This window comes from Rhinopithecus roxellana, chromosome 15 (assembly GCF_007565055.1).
Source record: "Rhinopithecus roxellana isolate Shanxi Qingling chromosome 15, ASM756505v1, whole genome shotgun sequence".
Taxonomy (NCBI): domain Eukaryota; kingdom Metazoa; phylum Chordata; class Mammalia; order Primates; family Cercopithecidae; genus Rhinopithecus; species Rhinopithecus roxellana.
The window spans coordinates 125,075,419-125,096,465 of record NC_044563.1 but is presented as its reverse complement, the minus strand read 5'-3'; the positions used below and the strand labels follow the sequence as shown (position 1 = coordinate 125,096,465).

General features: G+C 43.2%; 1 protein-coding gene and 1 pseudogene across 17 annotated transcripts in view; one reads left to right on the top strand and one right to left on the bottom strand.

Moving 5' to 3' along the window:
* Positions 1-19,723, bottom strand: part of USP28 (ubiquitin specific peptidase 28) — an 81,111-nt gene extending 61,388 nt beyond the window's left edge. For 7 of the 17 annotated variants that reach the window (XR_748986.2, XM_010372370.2, XM_030918109.1 and 4 more), the window contains exon 1: positions 19,596-19,715. Coding sequence is in view for 11 of the 17 variants with exons in the window: in XM_010372370.2 (XP_010370672.2) it covers positions 19,596-19,652 (57 nt within the window). In the remaining 6 variants the exon portion in view is untranslated. Of the gene's footprint in view, positions 1-12,075; positions 12,211-19,595 lie in introns of all 17 variants that reach the window. The other 10 variants (XM_030918107.1, XM_030918113.1, XM_030918110.1 and 7 more) reach the window with 5 other exon arrangements.
* On the top strand, positions 3,825-3,919 carry LOC115893720 (annotated as a pseudogene).
* Positions 19,724-21,047: the final 1,324 nt, after the last annotated feature.

Here is a 21,047-nt window from a genome sequence, read left to right as displayed (position 1 = left end):
TTTGAAACTAATTCTAATTCCATTTGATTTTACTGTATAAAAGTGGTACGAATCTATGTATCTCACAAAAATCGCACAATTTTCTTTTTTTTTTTTTTCTTTTTTTTTTTTTTTGAGACGGAGTCTCGCTCTGTCGCCCAGGCTGGAGTGCAGTGGCACGATCTCAGCTCACTGCAAGCTCCGCCTCCCGGGTTCACACCATTCTCCTGCCTCAGCCTCCTGAGTAGCTGGGACTCCTATCTCGCCCGGCTAGTTTTTTGCATTTTTTAGTAGAGACCCGGTTTCACCATGTTAGCCAGGATGGTCTCGATCTCCTGGCCTCGTGATCCGCCTGTCTCGGCCTCTCAAAGTGCTGGGATTACAGGCTTGAGCCACCGCGCCCGGCCCACACATAATTTTCTAAAAGATCAACATCAATGTACCCAAAAAAGGGTGGAATAATCGAGAGGGGGAATAAGTAGTACATTAATACCAAACTAGCGTCAAGAAGGTAACAATGGGATAATCGCATCTTCATTGGGAATTGTTCTGTATAAAAATTAACATTTATGATTCAGAGAAAATAATCCCAGTAAAAAGTAATAGCTAACATATACTGCTTACTTTTAGCCAGGTACTGCTATAAACACTTGGCATGTATGAACTAATTTAACTCACTGAACCCTCGTAACAGACCTGGGACACAGGTATTATGCCCATCCTACAAAAAGCTGAGGCACAGAGAGGTTAAGCAACTTTACACAGTTACTGCTGATAAGGGATGCACTATGCCATGCTGTATTTGAGAAGACAAAAAGATAGGCAAGAATACCTATCTAGTGCAAAAAAATGCAAACATCTTATTCTTGTATTTTATTTATTTAATTAATTAATTAATTTATTTATTTTTGAGACAGAGTCTCACTGTGTCACCCAGGCTGGAGTGCAACGGTGCAATCTCGGCTCACTGCAACCTTCGCCTCCTGAGTTCGAGCAATTCTCCTGCCTCAGCTTCCTGAGTAGCTGGGACTACAGGCGCTGGCCACCACACCCGGCTAATTTTTTGTATTTTTAGTACAAACGGGGTTTCACCATGCTGGCCAGGCTGGTCTCGAACTCCCAACCTCAGGCGATCCACCTCAGGCAATCAGCCTCCCAAAGTGCTGGGATTACAGGCATGAACATGGCGCCTGGCCAGTTTTTACTTTTAATTAATTTATTTACTTCTCACTCTGTTGCCCAGGCTGAAGTCCAGTGGCGCGATCTGTGGCTCACTTCAACCTCCGCCTCCTCCTGCCTCAGCCTCCCAAAGTGCTAGGATTATAGGTGTTAGCCACCACACCCAGCCTATTTTTATATTTTGACCTTGATCTTTGCACCCTAACAAGTTTATTTTAAAATTTTGCTTGTCCTTATATAATCACAAGTTTCATTACTTAGTAGTACAATCTGTTCTAAACCAGCTATCATCAGAAGCAGAGATGTAAATACTACATTTGACTAAATCTAAGGTGCCATCAGTTACAAATGAAGAAAAGAAAACTGTTGCCACTTAAACTATGACACAATGTCTTAATGGCAGTCCTGGGAGACATATACCACACTAGCTTCTTAAATCTCTGAACTTTTTCATTTACATTGAGAAATATAGCAATTTCCCCTGCTTCCAGGTGCACTGCCTGGCATGTGATAGGCAATTCTTTCATATTTCTCGGCAACAAAACTTAACACAGCATAATACATCTATAGTATCTTCCCTTCTGGGTTGCATAAAGCACTGGACTATAGCTCTGCAAGAAAATCTGAAACATTCCTCCAAAGGTAAATATTTTGCTTCATATAAAATCAAATTTATACCCTGCCATTCTGCTTCCATGCCTTGCTTCATATACAGGTTTTTTGGTTTTTTTGTTTTGTTTTCATTTCAATGTTGAATCACAGTGTAAATTTTTAAGTGACACATGCAATGGCAAGTGAACCATGTATTACTAACAGTACATATAACTTGACTGTCAACTGTTGTTATAACAATAGTAACAGCTATGACCAAGTTCATACAAGTGCAGACAACGACAACATCACATCTGCTACTTGGATGATAGTAAAAATGTTAAGACCACCTTGATGTCAGAGATCTCAGAATCCCAAATAAACGTGAATCAATGAAATACAGTATTCAAATACTAATTTACTAATTATTTACATTTGGCCTTGGACTAAAGTCAGTTATACTGTAATATTTCCATTTATCTTTCTCCATTTTGTAATAGGTAGCAGTGGACATTAATATATCTGGGATAACACAATCAGGAAAGGAAAATAAATTCTTGAGTTTCCTTTTTTTTTGAGACAGGGTGTCGCTCTGTGGCCCAGGCTGGAGTACAGTGGCATGGTACGATCTTAGCTCACTGCAGCCTCGGCATCGCGGGCTCAGGTGACTCTCCCACCTCAGCCTCCCGAGTAGTTGGGACTACAGGTGCCCACCACCACGCCCAGCTAGTTTTCCTATTTTAAGTAGAGATGGGATTTCTCCATGTTGACCAGGCTGGTCTCGAACTTCTGGCCTCAAGTGATCCACCTGTCTCAGCCTCCCAAAGTACTGGGGTTACAGGCGTGAGCCACTGCACCTGGCCCAGTGACCTTTTTTTAAAGGCTACTGGGTAGAGATGACAACTATGTAAAATTATTTTGTATAGCTCCAAGAACAATGTTCTACATGGAAATTCAAATCCAAATTCCTCATCTTGCCATTCAAAGACCATTACCTGATTCCCCGCTTAGCCTGTTCTACCTTTTCTCCTCTCAGTTCCTTACTGCAAACTCATTCTCCCACGCATAGAGTGTTGCTCCTAGAATCACTTGTAACACCACCTACATTATTAAACTATGGTATGCCAACTACATTCAAGGGTTATATTTGTCTTACCTCCTCCATATGAAGCCCTTCTAAGAACTCTGGCCCATACTGTTCTCTCCCCTTTCTCATCTCCCATGTTAAGGAAATGAATAGGCCTGTGACTGAATGTGGACACTGTCTTCACTTGGCATTCCTCATCATGCTATGCCATGCTATGCCATGCCATGCCATGCCATGCCATTCTATTCTATTCTATTCTATTCTGAGATGGAGTCTTGCTGTCACCGAGGCTGGAGCGCAGTGGTGTGATCTCAGCTAGCTGCAAACTCCACCTCTAGGGTTCAAGCGATTCTCCTGCCCCAGTCACCTGAGCAGCTGGGATTATGGGCGCCCACTAACACGTCCAGCTTAATTTTTGTATTTTAGTAGAGATGAGGTTTCACTATGTTACCCAGGCTAGTCTTAAAACTCCTTACCTCAAGTGATCCACCCACCTTGGCCTTCCAAAGTGCTGGGATAATAGGCATGAACCACGGGGCCAGACCTGTTCTCTAATTGTTTTAAATATGAAATTCTTGCCTCCTTTAATGCAAGAATCATGCAATACACTGCCTAATTGGAATCATCCATGGGACAGTGCTGATGATAATGACAACTAATATTTATTGAGTAACTACTTTAATTTTTTTTTCTTTTTGGAGATGGGGGTCTCGCTATGTTGACCGCAAGTGGCCTAACTGCTGGACTCAAAGGCTCCTCCCACCACAGCCTTCCAGGTTGCTGGGACTACAGGCACATATCACCATACCTGGCTGAACACTGGTCAGGAAACAGGCGCCTTTCATGTATGTAATCCTAATAACAAAGGTAGGCATTGCACACATTAGGAAATTAAGGTTTACAAAACCTATTTATCATCAAATGACTAGAATTAAAAGCTAAATCAAAGATAGCTATAAAACACATAGCTATTTAAAGTCTAAGAGCTTGCTTGAGCAATACATTAAAATTGGAACAATACAGAGATTAGCATGGACCCTGTGCGAGAATAACATGCAAATTCATGAAGTGTTCCATAATTTAAAAATAAAAATAAAATGTAAAGAGTATGAATAACAAATTTCACATGCATTATTTATATACATCCACAAATGCTATGACACGACCCAGTCTTGTAAAGATTTAGCTAAAGTTCTCAACAGAACCCACACTCCAAATCTTCGTAAGTACTATATATATATATAAATTAATTTTACAGTAACGCTAAACCCATCAAGATCCTACCATATTACTAACTCACTTCTCCTGAACTTCACAGAAAGAGGATTTAAATATTAACTTCACTCTACCTTGCAATATGTAAAGTACACACCCAACAAGAAGACAAGACAAAGCCTGTACTCCTCTCACAATGAAGTCAAATAACTTGCAAGAGCCAACAGGTTTGCATTTCCTGAGTTAAATTCACAATGTTTTCACAAAACAAAAAGTACTCCCTTTTCTTGCCCAGAGGCAGTAAAGAAAGACAGGCAAACACAAACCTCTATCAGGAAGGAACTCAAGCTTTTTGACCTCACTGCTACTCAATGGTTTTGATGCAATCCAGCCCACTTCTCAGAAAGGAGATTTTCTTAAGAGCAAAAATAACTCACCCACAATGAGCAATTAACAAGATTATTCAGACACTAAAAACATTAAGCTATCAAGTTTTTGTAACAAACAATACCTGGCCTGATCCTACAGTAACTAAGTTAAAACTCTCTGATGAAATAATGCAAAATATGTCATTACTAATCGTTAAAACTCCTAATTTAGCATTGTGATGAGACGCTTTATAGGTTATTCCATTCCTTCAAACAGGGATGCTATTTTCATCATTCTGATGCACATATTTCCTGATCTCAATTGTCTAGTCTTACGAAGACATTTCTAAATTTACAACTAAGTAAATAATTAATAAATGTTCCCTTACTCCAAAGAACTACCAAGGTGTGCCTACTAAAATTCCTTCCAAAGCTAAAGATCTGGTTCACAATTATAAAATAAAACTTAAGTACCCAAGGAAAGCCAAAAAAGAACAAAAGGAAACAAAACACCTGAAGAGTCAAAGAAAACATATAGCATCAACCCCAAAAACTCTGGCCAAGTGTGGTGGCTCATGCCGGTGATCCCAGCACTTTGGGAGGCAGAGGCAGGAGGATTACAAGGTCAGGAGTTCAAGACCAGCCTGGTCAATATGGTGAAACCCCGTCTCTACTAAAAAAAAAATATATATATATATATATATATATATTCTCCAGGCATGGTGGTGAGCACCTGTAGTCCCAGCTACTCAGGAGGCTGAGGCAGGAGAACTGCTTGAACTTAGGAGGTGGAGCTTGCAGTGAGCCAAGATTGCACCACTGCACTCCAGCCTGGGCAACAGAGCGAGTCTCCAGTCTCAAAAACAACAACAAAAAAGGCCGGGCTTGGTGGCTCACGCCTGTAATCCCAGCACTTTGGGAGGCCAAGGTGGGCAGATCATGAGGTTAGGAGATCGAGACCATTCTGGCTAACACGGTGAAACTCCGTCTCTACTAAAAACACACAAAATTAGCCAGGCGTGGTGGCAGGCACCTGGGATGCAAGGCTACTCGGGAGGCTGAGGCAGGAGAATGGCTTGAACCCAGGGACAGAGGTTGCAGTGAGCCGAGATCGCGCCACTGCACTCCAGACTGGGCGACAGAGCGAGATTACGTCTCAAAAAAAAAAAAAAGAAAAAAAGAGAAAAAACACCTCTGTCTGAACAACAAAGACAGTTGCTAACCTTTCCAACCTCCATAAAACAAGGAATGGCCCTTAAAAGCCCTGGGATTTTTTCAGTTTTTCTTCCAGCAACAATGCCATGCTGATCCAATTTTTTCATGGAACAGAAACCTAAAGTAGCCTGTAAGAATATGGCTGTCTGAAAAAGACAAACAGCAGCTTTCTGCGGACACAGCTAAATTCCCTGAAATAGACTACTTAATAATTTTTGTGAATGATGCAAATGTCAGTACATGATGAAAATACCTGTTTGAGTTTATCAATTGGCTTAAAGTTTTTAAAAACCATTAAAAGTGTTTAAAATTTGGCCACTGTTATATCAGGTAAAGGGGTTTAAACTGGGACTTAAAAACAAGAAAAAAAAGGAACCGATCATTATTTACTTTTTAATTTTTTCCATCTCTTTCTTCACATGTACTAAGAAATTCCAATAGTACAAAAGGGTATAAAACGAAAAGGAAATCACCTTCCTCCCACCCTACTTCTATTTCCCAGGGCTACTACCATTAACAGTTTCTGTTATCTTCCCAGAAATTGTCTATGCACATGAATATATTTTTTCATATGCTACATAATGTCCTATGCTTTGCTTTTTGCTTATTTTAGGATATATTAAGAAAATATGTTTTCATTTCTTTGAATACATGTCCCAACTAAATATGAGAAATGAGGCTGAAAAACACATCGAACACATCACCAAAAATGAAGGAAAATACAATTTTTAACAACATATTGGTAGGGCTAATTGAAAAACTGGGAAAGATATGAGAAATCAAATTTATATGCTTATAGTTTTAGAAATGTAGCAATGATAAAATTTTAAGTTATTACTAGGTGGGTGTTCGTGTATAGTTTCTATTTTTAATAAGTAACAGAGATAGCTGGGCATGGTGGCTCACGCCTGTAATCCCAGCACTTTGGGAGGCTGAGGTGGGTGGATCACCTAAGGTCAGGAGCTCGAGACCACCTTGGCCAACATGGTGAAACCCCATCTCTACTAAAAATACAAAAATTAGCTGCATGTGGTGATGAACGCCTGTAATCCCAGCTACTTGGGAGGCTGAGGCAGGAGAAGGGCTTGAACCTAGGAGCAGAGGTTGCAGTGAGCCAAGACTGCGCCACTGTACTCCAGTGTGGGCGACAAAAGCAAGACTCTCTGTCTCAAATAAATAAATAACAGAGATCAGAGAGGTGATGTGGGATTGGATTACAAAGGGTTCTAAATGTCAGGAAGAGTTTAGGTTTGATCTGATGAGCAATGGATAATCACTGCAGGTTCCTCAGCAGGGAAGATACATTAAGGAAGAAAAGGCATTTAAGTGGATTAATCTAGCCCATGTGAACAACTGGTTCAACGTGGGATGACACTAGGAAAAGAAAGCTTGAGTTACAGTGCTACTGAGTAAACTAACTGTGATGAGAGAGAGAGAATGCTGGTAGGCAAAACGTCATAGTAGGACATACTCTGAACATCTCAAAGAATGAAGAGAGACAGCTTAGTCATACATTTGCAATGGATGCCTAAGAGAATGCCCTTGCCAATAAGATAGAAGCAAACCAAAAATGTGATATAACACCCCAACAGAATGAAGGAGGAAAAAAAAACAATGGTCACCTTGATTGATGCAGAAAAACATTTGACAAAATCCAACACACATTCATAATAAAAACCATCAGAAATCTAGGAACAAAAGGGAATTCCCTCAACATGATAAAGGGCCTTTATAAAAAACTAAGAGTTAACATCATATTCAATGGTGAAAGACTGAAAACTTTACCTGTAAAATCAGGAACAAGACAAAGATGCCCACATTCACTACTGCTATTCAACACTGTACTGGAAGTTTAAGCCAGAGCAATCAGGCAAGAATAAAAAATAAATGGTATCTAAATTCCAAGGGATAAAAAAGTAAAACTGTATTCACAAATGACGTGATCCTATATATACAAAATCCCAAAGAATCTGCAAAAAAGTTACCACAGCTGGTAAACAAATTCAGCAGCTTCAAGGTAAACATAAACAGGCAAAATTTAGCTGTGTTTCTATAAAACAGCAATAAGAAATCAAAAAGGAAATTAAGAAAACAATTACATTTATAATAGCATCCTAAAGAATAAAATACTTAGGAACAAATTTGACCAAAGCGGTAAAAAACCTGGGCTGGGTGCGGTGGCTTATATCTGTAATCCCAGCACTTTGGGAGGCAGAGGCAGGTTGATCAGAAGATCAGGAGATCGAGACCAGCCTGGCCAACATGGTGAAACCCCGTCTCTACAAAAAATACAAAAATTAGCCGGGCGGGGTGGCAGGTGCCTGTAATCCCAGCTACTTGGGAGACTGAGGCAGGAGAATCGCTTGAACCTAGGAGGTGGAGGTTGTAGTGAGATTATGCCACTGCACTTCAGCCTGGGCAACAGAACAAGACTCTGTCTTTAAAAAAAAAAGGAAAAGAAAAGAAGAAAAACCTGTATACTGAAAACTATAAAACACTGCTGAGGCTGGGTGCAATGGCTCACACCTGTAATCCCAGCACTTTGGGAGGCCGAGGCAGGCAGATTGCTTGAGTTGAAGTGTTCGAGACCAGCCTGAGCAACATGGTAAAACACCATCTCTACAAAAAAACACAAAAATTAGTCAGGTGAGGCAGTGCGTGCCTGTAGTCCCAGCTTCTCAGAAGGTTGAAGTGGGAGGACTGCTTGAGCCCAGAAGATGGAAGTTGCAGTGAGCCAACATTGTGCCACCGCACTCCAGCCTGGCAAAAGAGTGAGACCCTGTCTCCAAAAAAAAAAAAAAAAAAATTTGCCGGTCACAGTGGCTCATGCCTGTAATCTCAGCACTTTGAGAGGCTGAGGCGGGTGGATCACCTGAGGTCAAGAGTTTGAGACCAGCCTGGCCAACATGGTGAAACCCCATCTCTACTAAAAATACAAAAAATTAGCCAAGCATGGTGGCACGTGCCTGTAGTCCCACCTACTCGGGAGGCTGAGGCTGGAGAATCACTTGAACCCAAGAGGTGGAGGTTGCAGTGAGCCAAGATCTCACCACTGCATTCCAGCCTGGGCAACAGAGTGAGACTCTGCCTCAAAAAAAAAAAAAAAAATTTAAAAATTGATGAAAGAAGTTAAAGACCTAAATAAATTGAAAAACCCCCAGGTTCATGAACTGGAAAACTGAACTAGTCAGAGTTCCCCAGAGAAACAGAAGGGAAAGGAGATAAATATAGGCGGTGAGATTTATTACAAGGTATTGGCTCACATGACTGTGGAGACTGAGAAGTCTCAAGATCCTGCAGTTAGCAAGCTGGAGAACCAGGAGACCAGCGGTGTAGTTTTAGTGTAAGTCTGAGGCCCAAGAACTAGGAGAGCTGAGTGTGTAAGTTCCAGTCTGAGTCTGAAGTCCTGCAAACCAAGAGAGCTGATGGTTGTCTAAGTTCCAGTGCCAGGACTGAGGAAGATTAATGTCCCAGCTCAAGCAGTCAGGCAAGCAAAGTTTCCTCTTAGCATTTTTGTTCTATTCAGGTCTTGATTGAATGAGGCCCACTACCCACATTAGAGAATTCAAACTGCTCTACACAGTCTACTGATTCAATGTTAATCTCATCCAGAATCACTCTCATAGACACACCTAGAATAATGTTTGACCAAATGTCTGCATACCTCATGGCCCAATCAATTGACACATTAACTTAACCATCACGAAGACAGTATTTTTTTTTGAGATGGGGTCTCTCTCTGTCACCCAGGCTAGAGTGCACCTCAACCTCCACCCTATGAGCTCAAGCGTTCCTCCCTCCTCAGCCTCCCAAGTAGGTGGGAACACAGATGTGTGCCATCAAGCCCAACTAAGATTTTTTGTATTTTTGGTAAAGGTGGGGTTTCACCATGTTGCCCAGGCTGGTCTTGAACTCCTGAGCTCAAGTAATCTGCTCGTCTTGGCCTCTTCCCAAAGTGCTGGGATTACAGGCGTGAGGCACTGCGTCTGGCCACAAAGACTTAATGCTGTGAAGGTGGTAATACTACTCAAAGCAATTCAAAAGTTCAATGTAATCCCTATCAAAATTCCAAAGGCCCTATGTGTGTGCGTGTGGCAGGGGGCTGGAGGGACCTCTAGTGAAAATCAGAAAACCTGCTAACAAATTCTAAAAGCTGCAGTGCTTTGGCCTTTCTTGCAGAAATAGAAAAGCTGATCCTCAAATTCATACAGAATTTCAAAGGACCTGGAAGAATTAAAACAATATTGAAAGAAGAACAAAGTTGGAGGACTCACACTTCTTATATCAAAACTTAGTATTAATCCAAAGCTATGGTCATCACAACAGTGTAGTACTGGCATAAGGACAGATATATAGACCAACAGAATAGAACTGAGAATCCAGAAATGAACTCGTATCTATGGTCAACTGATTTTCAACAGAGTGCCAAGACCATTTGATGGGGGAAAAACCATGTCTTCAACAAATGGTATTGATACAACTGGATATCCACAGCAGAAGGATCACACTGGAACCCTACCTCACACAATACACAAAATTACTCAAAATGGATCGACAACCTAAATAAAGAACTGAAACTATAAAATTCTTAAAAGAGAACACAGAGCTAAGTCTTCATGACCTTGGATGTGTCAATGGATTCTTAGATATGACACCAAAAGCACAAGCAATGAAAGAAAAAAATAATAACACTTTTGAGCCAGGCATAGTGGTGTGCACTTGTAGTCCCAGCTACTTGGGACACTAAAGTGGGCTGAGGTACTTTTCCTCATCAAAGGGCATTATCAAGAAAGTGAAAAGACAACCGGTGTTCAAATTCAAGAAATAAATACATACATCAAGAAATACAACAAGAAATATACAGTGCTGGTCGGGTACGGTTGGCTCATGCCTGTAATCCAAGCACTTTAGGAGGCCAAGGTGGATCACCTGAGGTCACGAGTTCAAGACCAGCCTGGCCAACATGGTGAAATCCTGTCTCCACTAAAAATACAAATATTAGCCAGGCATGGTGATGCGTGCCTGTAATCCCAGCTTCTTGGGAGGCTGAGGCAAGAGAATCACTTGAACCCAAGAGGCGGAGGTTGCAGTGAACCAAGATCATGTCACTGCACTCCAGCCTGGGTGACAGAGCCAGACTCTGTCTCGAGAAAAAAAAAAAAAAAGAAATATATAGTGTACAAATTATGAAAAAAGTGAAAAGACAATGGGAGAAAATACTTTTAAATCCTTTTTCTGGTAAGGGTCTAGCATCTAGACAATACAAAGAACTCTCTTTGAACTCTCTTTAAGTCAACAACCAAAAAACAGACAACCCAATTCAAAAACGGGCAAAGAACTTAAAAAGGTATTTCTCCAAAGAAGATATATAAATAGTCGATAAGTTTATGAAGACACTTAACATTAGCCACAACATTAACATGGCCAAATCAAAACCACAACGAGATGCCACTTCACACCCATTAGGATGGCTATTATCAAACAAAAACAAAAAATAATAAGCGTTTTGATGAGGAAAGAGAAAAACTAGAACCCTTGTGTATTGCTGGTGGGAATATAAAACTTCCACAGCAACCTTGGAAAACAGTCCGGCAATTCTTCAAGAAGTAAATAAGTCAACAATTCCTTCTAGGTATATACCCAGAAGAACAGAAAACAGGTACTCAAATATGAGTATATGAATATTCACAGCAGAACTATTCATAATAACCAAAAGGTGTAAATAACTAAAATGTCCATCAATGGAAGAATGGACAGGCAAAACATGATCTATACATACAGTGGAATATTATTCATGATTAAAATGAAGAACTAATACATGCTACAACTTGAACAAATCTCAAAAACATTACAATAAATGACAGATGCCACACATAATAGATCACATAGTGTATGATCCATTTAGATGAAATCTCTCTAGTAGGTAAATCTAGAGATAGAAAGTAGATTGGTACTGCCAGGGGTTGAGGGCAGTGGGGAATAGGGAGTGACTGCTTAATGGTTATAAAGTTTTCTTTGAGGGTAATGAAAATGTTTTAGAACTAGACAGAATTGGTGATTGCACAATATTGTGAATATACTAAATGTCACTGAACTTGTACACTTTAATTTTTTTTTTTTTTTTTTTTGGAGACACAGTTTCATTCTTGTCACCCAGGCTGGAGTGCAGTGGCGCGATCTCGGCTCACTGCAACCTCTGCCTCCCAGGTTCAAGCCTCAACCTCCCAAGCAGCTGGAATTACAGGTGCTCACCACCACATCTGGCTAATTTTTGTACTTTTAGTAGAGATGGGGTTTCACCATGTTGGCCAAGCTGGACTTGAACTCCTGACCTCAGTGAGCCACCGCTCCCAGCCCCACTTTAAAATAATTTTATGTTATATAAATTTTGCCTCAATTGGAAAAAAAAAAAAAAAATCACCTGGGTCCAGTGGCACACACCTGTAGTAGCAGCTCTGCAGCAGGCTGAGGCAGAAGGATCACTTGTGCCCAGGATTTTCAAACAGTGGTACACCACGATCATGCCTGTGAATAGCCACTGCACTCCAGCCTAAGCAATACAGCAAGACCCCAACTCTACGAAAAAACAAATGAATAAGGAAACCTGTATACATACCCCATACAGGAAGGAAGGAAGGGAGGGAGGGAGGGGACACCAGAAAGTACTAACTTGGGCAAGAAGATTGAAAAAGAAAATGTTGTTTAGAAAACCTTCTTAGGGTTAAAGTGCCTACCAGCCATCATGTAGCATGTAGCTGGTACTTACTGAGGCAGATCTTTAGTTTGGTTTTGTGTGTCTGATATTTTGACCCCTGTTTTATGTAGAAAGCCTAAACGCTGGAAATAGTGCCATGCAGCCCAGACTCCAGCACACATCAGCCTCCTGGCAAATCTCAATCTTCCTAGCATCAGTTTCCAGAATGGAAAATGAAGTACACCAAACGCTTTGACAGCCCTGTATGACTATCAAATGAAGTACTGCAAACAGTAATTATTAGCAAAATGAAGAAATGTAAAATACTGGGACTTGCCTGCCCAACTAAACTCCTCTAGAGTTTACAGTAAAAATACTGATATCCTGTGTTATAGTTTTGGTTTTATTACTTACTCGCTGTGTCACTTTGCAAATTCTACTTCCTGGTCATACCAAATTTTATTTCATAGAGTGCCTAAGAGGGTTCAATGAAAAGTTGTTAAAATTATTAAAGTTATTAAAGTGCTTCATAGTCAAATGGTAAGTCAGAAACTTTGGTTTTAGAAAGGCTTGTACTAAAGTTGGAGAAATGCTATGCTTCAAGTCAGAATGGCTTGAAGTCACAGCTCTGCTACTTGTAATTTAATCACGGTTGTAAGCTGCATTTCTCATCTGTAAGATAGAAGCAAATGGACTTCAGTTTAAAATCTCATACGAATAAAGAAAAAAAAGAGCTAGGTACCCTGGCTTATGCCTATAAATTCCAATACTTTGGGAGGTTCAGGCGGGAGGATCACTGGAGCGTGGGAGTTCAAAACCAGTCCGGGGAACATAAAGAGACCCCCATCTCTACAAAAACTAAAAATATTAGGTAGGCATGGTGGCACATGTCTGTAGTCCCAGCTACTCAGGAAGCTGAGGTAGGAGAATTGCTTGGGCCCAGGAGGTTGAGGCTGCCATGAGCCATGACTGACCCACTGCACTACTCCTGCCTAGGTGACAGAGTAAGACCTTGTCTCAAAAAAAAAAAAAAAAGATAAAAGAAAGAAAAGGAATAAATAAATCAATCTCACATGAGGCCCTTATAAGGCATACTAACATCTGAGGTCAGGCACAGTGGCTCATGCCTATAATCCCAGCACTTCTGAAGGCTGAGGCAGGATGACTTGGTTCACAAGTCTGAGACCAGCCTGGGCAACACAGAGAGACCCCATTGCTACAAAAACTTTTAAAAGTAACCAGAGGCTGGGCGCAGTGGTTCATGCCTATAATCCCAGCACTTTGGGAGGCCAAGACAGGCAGATCACTTGAGGTCAACAGTTCAAGACCAGCCTGGCCAACATGGTGAAATCACATCTCTACTAAAAATACAAAAATTAGGCATGGTGGCATATGCCTGTAATCCCAGCTACTTGGGAGGCAGAGGCAGAGGCAGAAGAATCACTTGAACCCAGAAGGTGGAGGTTACAGTGAGCACTCCAGCCCGGGCAACAGAGGGAGATCTGTCTCAAAAAACAAAATAAAATACAAGTAGCCAGGAGTGGTGGTGCATACCTGTGCTCCCAGCTACTCAAGAGTCTGAGGATTGCTTGGGTCTAGGAGGTCAAGTCTGCATTGGGCCTTGATGGTGTCACCACACTCCAGCCTGGGTGACAGAGTGAAACCCTATCTCAAAAAACAAACAAGACATCTCAGTTTCCTTATCAGTAATAAGATAATAGTTTACACCTTGCTGGGTTTTTGTAAATAAAAATGTACAGAAAAGTGCTTAGGGTGGCATATAGCATATGGCAGACACTAGTAATACAAGTGTACATTCCCATGCCTAGTATAACAACCCTGGGAAAATAAGTATGCAGCAAATGTTTATAGCCAAGGAGGTTGATATTCAAGCAGAACTGTTCAAAAAGCACGGGGAAACACAATATAGAAGTCATATGCAACTCAGGATTAGAAATACAGACTTGGAGCCAGGCACGGTGGCTCATGAGTGTAATCCCAGCACTTTGGGAGGCTGAGGCGGGCAGATCACCTGGGGTCGGGAGTTGGAGACCAACCTGACAAACATGGAGAAACCCTGTCTCTACTAAAAATACAAAATTAGCTGGGAGTGGTGGTGCATGCCTGTAATTCCAGCCACTCAGGAGGCTGAAGCAAGAGAGTAGCTTGAACCCAGGAGGCGGAGGTTGTGGTGAGCCAAGATCGCGCCAATGCATTCCACCCTGGGCAACAAGAGCGAAACTCTGTCTCAAAAAAAAAAAAAAAAAAAAAAAAGCATCAGCAAAAAAGTGGTAATGAGGGATCATAAAAGCATAAAATAACAAAAGTATGAGGGGGCCAGGTGTGGTGGCTCATGCCTGTACTCCCAACACTTTGGGGGGCCAAGGCAGGAGGACTGCTTGAGCCCAGGAGTTCAAGACCAGCCTGGGCAACATAGTAAGACCTCATCTCTACAAAAAGAATAAAAAAGCAGCCAAGTGCGGTGGTGCACGCCTGTGGTCCCAGCTACTCAGGAGGCTGAGGTGGGAGGATTGCTTGAGCCTAGGAGGTCAAGGCCACAGTGAGCTACAATCACATCGCTGCACTCCAGTTGGGTGACAGAGGGAGAGATCTTGCCTTGGCAAAGTAGGCTGCTGAGCAGATTCTGATTACATAAAACCACTCACTGCCTTTCAACCTAACCTGCTGCTGCCTAGTCACTCCCTCTGCAGGCTTCTGAACACTCGGCCACTTGCTGGAGCCCAGACTGGTCCACACAGCCATCTAATTATTGGGCTTTTGAGGAAGCTGTTATTGCCACCTTAAGTTCTGTAGCAGAATCTGGGAACCAACCTCCCTCAATCTCCTGTCAGCTTAAGAGTTAGTCTTGCTCAGGTCTGTATTTTCCAAGTTTTGTATATTGAGTCTGAATACACTGTCACTGGAAAAATGTTTTAGAAATGAAACAGGTGGGGTTAGAAACTTTGTTCCAGAAGCAAACAAAAGGAGAAAGGTGGAGACAACAGCTGGACTGGGCAGTAGACGCTTTTGTTGCTGCTATTTGGTTTCAAGATACAGGACAAGTGCATGGCAAAATGGAAAATGCAAATTCTATCCATACGCTTTTCAAAATGTAATATGCAAATGAATCACCCAAGAATCTTGTCAAAAGGCAGAAACTAATTGAATAGGTCTAGAGTGGGGATACAGGCAGTGGTATGCTGATTGGCAGTGTATTGGCTTGTTTCCTTGGTATAAATATTCCCACCCTGGCACAGTTATCAACATGAGGTCACTGAACACAGAGCTGGAAAGAGATGTACGAAATCAGCTGGAGAGGCAGAGCAAGCTGGCTCTAGCACACTCAACTCTCTGCATTTCTAAATCCTAGGGGATGTGAATGCTGCCAGTCTGTGGACCATAATGTGAGTAGCAAGGGAGAAGACAGTAAAGGTGACTAAGGAGAAAGGACATAATAGAAAGAGGAGACATCATCTAGATCAGAGTTTGTCAAGCTCAGTACTATTTATACAATTTACACATAACTGTTTTGCGGGGCTTACTCCTGTACACTGCAGGATGTTTAGCAGCGTTCCTGGCTTCTAGGCACTAGATTCCAGTAGCATCTTCCCTCTGGAGTCACAATCAGAAAGTCTCCAGACATTGCCAAATGCTTCCTAGATTACAAAATCTCTCCCTAGTAAAAACCATTAATCTAGGTTTATCTCTAAGAAATGAAAGTTGGGGGTGGGGGTGGGGGGGGGGCGGAGGAAGGGAAACTTTTCCACCAAAATAAGAGAAAAGAGATGAGCTGGAGTAGGGAGACGGGGACAAAACATGAGGCAGGGAGCTCTTTTTAGACATCAGCAAGTTCAGTCAAGTAGAAAAGAAGATTATCTATTTAGAAAGACTGTAGGGAGGACTGGAAGTTTAAAACATTAGGAGAGTTCTAGAAAAGGCATTACAAGAGTAGTGGAAAGTCTGTGATTCAGAGCAATGGGCCCATCAACTATGAGATAGGAAAAGGGGCGCCTTGGGCTCTTGGGGTCAGAACTGCCTAGATACAATTCCAACTGTACCATATCCTCGCTGGGTGACCTTGGACAAATTACTTAGCAAGTATAAGCCTTCTCATAGAAACTTCGTGGAGTTGTGTAAGTACTAAGAGAATGCTACGTTAAGTTCTGAGCACAGAGTCTGGCACATAGTGCATGCTCAATTAGCATTAGCTATTACTATTATCAGCATTATCTTCCTTGGTAAGCACTTGCTTCATTTTACTACTGATTTAATTTCTTTGATGAAACAGAACACACAGAGAGATCTTGCCAATAAGATGCTATTTGCCAGTAAGTCTTAAAAATACTGTTTGTATTTGGGGGCAGAGGGGCATGAGAGTTGTGGAACCAATCACTGACTTACTGATGTTTTAAAAATCAGTTAATGAGACAAAGTAAAAGGACATGAAAGGTCAATAAATCCAGAGAAAGCAAAAAGGGCACTAGATTTTCACTGAAACCGGCAGGTTTTTATAGAACTTCAGCTGACATAAAGAATGTGTGATATGAACCCTCAGTATAGCTGCCAAGAATGACAGGTTTATAAGAACCAAACCGACTTCAAGTTGTTTCTCCTGTAATAATAGTAAACTTTGCTGCTATAGAAGTCAAGAATTGATTGAAATACAGGAAGCCGTCAGTACATAATCTCTTCAGATATTCGAATACCAGTTTGCAGTCTGGGGGATTTAGTGAAATCACAAAGTGTCTACTCTCAGATTTGAGTCCATACTGAGGGCGTATTTCAAGAGTACTACATATTTCTCTCACTAAAATTCTTGGGAGGCCATAAAGGGTTTTGTCTGTCCTGTGTACAACTGACCAATAAGGGAAGGGAAGCAGTCTAGGCTTTAAATAGCTTCTGAGTGTCAGGGACGGATAGCTCTCCTCAACTAGAACAATGAAATATCCTTTAAGGGAAAGGTAGAATGCCTCAGAGAGTTCAAAATAAAGAATCCATTCTAACGTGAAACTTACCAAGATGAGGAAGAAGTTATTAAAATCTTTCCTGTAAGATGCAAAAGGTATTTTTCCTGTAAGTTCCTTCAACCTATCCTGATAACTTTAAGCTTATTAGCAAAAATAAAAGAGGCGAACATTATCAAGCATTCCAAGCTTAACAGCCTTCCGTATAGGGCAAATCACTGGGAAGAACAGTAAATGTCATCACTCTGCAGGTGGCCAGGAATCAGAGTACTCCAGCCAGCCACAGCCACTGGAGTTCCAAGCCTTCCCAAAATAGCTATGACTTACATACAAATGCTCATCAAGTAGCTCACACACAAACTCTCAAATGGAGAATGCTGAAATAGGGTCACTACTCAAACTGCGGCAGAGGTAAATGAAGATGCCACTGATTAATAGGCACATGGTCTTAAATGACTGAGCCACGACAAATTTAAATATGACTTCTCTCCCTTAAAATAGTCTCTTCTCTAAATCAATATGATGGTCTCCAAACTAAAATTTTCCCATGTTTTTAAGTCACTGTGCTAAAAACAAATAGAACTGATCTCTGAAGCCAAACAGAAAAATCCTGATACATTTCAATAGGCACTTGTGAACATAGAACAATAACATTTCCACTAGAAATCAGTGCATGATACTTTCGTTTTGGAGTCCAGGACCTGGAAGTATATTTTTCTAACATGAGTTTTAAAAAGTGCATCCAGACTGGGGACGGTGGCTCACGCCTGTAATCCCAGCACTTTGGGAGGCCAAGGCGGGTGGATCACGAGGTCAAGAGATGGAGACTATCCTAACACGGTGAAACCCCATCTCTACTAAAAATACAAAAAATTAGCTGGGCGTGGCGGCGAGCGCCTGTAGTCCCAGTTACTCGGGAGGCTGAGGCAGGAGAATCGCTTGAACCCGGGAGACGGAAGTTGCAGTGAGCCGAGATCGCGCCACTGCACTCCAGCCTGGGCGACAAAGTGAGACTATGTCTGAAAAAAAAAAAAAAAGTGCGTCCAGACTGGGCGCCGGTGGCTCACGCCTGTAATCCCAGCACTTTGGAAGGCCGAGGCGGTGAATCACCTGAGGTCGGGAGTTTGAGACCAGCCTGACCAATATGGTGAAACGCCGACTCTAGTAAAGTACAAAAATTAGCCGGGCCGGCGGCGGGCGCCTGTAATCCCAGCTCCTCAGGAGGCTGAGGCGGAGGATGCAGTGAGCCGAGTTCGCACCACTGCACTCCAGCCTAGGCAACAGAGGGAGACTCCGTCTCAAAAAAAAAAAAAAAAAAAAGTGCGTATATGCCAACTACTACTGGCCTTCCAGACAAAAGAGTAAAAAGATATAAAAGGATTCTCACCTGAAGGCATCTATCTGCCAGCTTTGTATGACAAATATAAACTTCCAAACTCGTATTTGAATAACTGGCACAGATTTCCCATTTTGTCTTGAAAAAGTGTAATACTTGAGGGGTGAGGAGGTGGTGTTAAGTTATAACATTCCGAAGTAACACTAGAAGACAAGCTCAAATTGCCCACTTCCCAAGTTTCTTCATACAGACATTAGCTTTTCTCCCAAACCAGGGTTCTTTCACTCTCACCATCTGAACTCAGAAGTCCTCGTATTGATTTCAGTCTTCTTAGACACTGGGAACAGGACAGCATTATCAGTAGACTTTCTATTCATCACACTGCTCCTCCCCCTTCTTAAAAATCTAGAGTGATGAATGCAATAATTGGGGAGGCTGCGCTGTTTTGTTTTCAAAGCTGGGTGGGGAGGGAAGGAAGTGGTGGTAACTGGGACCCCTGGTCTTACAGAAGACGGTGATAATTCCGGACTTTAAGTGAAATAACTTCGGTCTCCTTTAACCTTTTAAAAACGCCGCCATAAAACCGATTTAAAAGTCAAAGCAAAACAAAACAAAACCAACCAACGCTGCCGCTTTCGGAAGTTTCTCACCCCGGTCGGGGCCCAGGAGCGCTCACCTTACTGATCCCTGCGGCGGAGAACCCCACGTCCAGCCCTCTATATTTGGTTTTCCAAAATCTGGAAATCCCCCTGCAACTTCAGCTCGCCCACGGACGCGAAAATGCAGTCATCAATCTCCGCGGCCCGAGCCCCGCAGAGCCCTCGGCCTTCTCACCTACGCTCGCGGGCGCACCCCCTGTCCCGCCCGGCCGGGGCGCCCTCCGCAGCCCGCAGCCCCGCAGGCCCCGCACGCTCCCCTCAGGGCCTGGAGCCCGCCCCCAGCTCCCGCTCGCCGCCGCGGAGCCCACCGAGCTGTGGCCGTCGGCCGCGCCGGCCGCGTCGTCCTGCTGCAGCTCCGCAGTCATGGCCGAGGCGCCCAGCCGCGGGTCACCCGTCTCCCGCCGCTGCCACCGCCTGCCCAGCCTCTCAGGACTAGACCCCGCCCCCGCCCTCCACCCGGCTCCGTCCCGCCCCCGCCCTCCACTCCGCTCCGTCCCGCCCCCGCCCGCCGCGCGCGCCGGAGGCCCGGCCCACATGCCCCGCCCCCAGCATGCGCGCGCGCGCGGTCCAGAGCCGAACAGTTCTGCGTGCTCCCGCGCACGCCCGGCTGACCAGACGTCGGTCACGTGACCCCGGCCCCGCCTGTAGCTCTCGGTGGGCTTCACAGCCGGTGGAGGTTGCAGGCCGCGCTGCTAGTGCTCGGGATCTCGATTTGCGAATCCTGGGAGCGGCGGTCCTGAGTCTTCTCCGCTCTCTGCCCTAAAAACCTCATTTCTAGGACTGACCTCCGGCTCCACCCTCCCTCCACGGGCGAATTAAAGCTGCTCCCCCGCCGTGGGAAACTGCCGAATGACCGTGGAATAAAGGATTTCCCACCAGCTTTGTGGCCATTTCCAACTCAGTGACATGAAAAAGTGTTCACTATCTTGAAGGAGAGATGGAGGATGAATGCAGTCGCTTGTCTAAAGCTAACCAAACGGACCAAAGCCTCGGTTCATGGGTGCCCCGCGTGGTGCCCTTAACCCTGATGCTGTTAACTTGGGCATAATAGGAAAAATTGCAGAGTTTTTCCATTTTCGATTTTCAGAAGTTCAAACTAAAATTTTGTGTTACTTTGTTATGTTTGAAGCAGATATTTACGATTTCATATTAAAAGACCACGTGCTCCTATTGAATTGTTTTTTATTTGGTTGGTTGGTTTTAGGGGGTTTTTTTTGTTTTTGTTTTTGTTTTTTTGAGACGGAGTCTCACTCTGTCGCCCAGGCTGGAGTGCATCCGCACAATCTTGGCTCGCTGCAATTTACGCCTCCCAAGCGATTCTCCTGAGTAGCTGGGATTACAGGCACGCTCTACCACACCCAGGGTTTCACCATGTTGCCCAGGCTGGCCTCGAATTCCTGACCTCCGGTGATCCGCCCGCCTCGGCCTCCCAAAGTGCTGGGATTACAGGCGAGAGCCACCGCGCCCGGCCTGAATTGTATTTTCAACAACTATGGGAATTGTGATTACTCAGCCATTTAAGATACAAATGTGTCATGATGGCAAACGCACTTGACAGCCTGCTGGGTGTTCCAAATCTGCGTAGAGGCTGAGTGTGGAAGGGCGTCTTTTAAGAGTAGCACTTACATGCTTGCCCTGGTCTGGTCTGGCTCTCAAACTACACTTTAAGTGTGAATTTAACATAGACTGTGGCCTTTCCTATACTCCTGGCATTGTTATCGCTGGGATTGTTATGTTTCACCTGCAGGCCTCACTAGTCT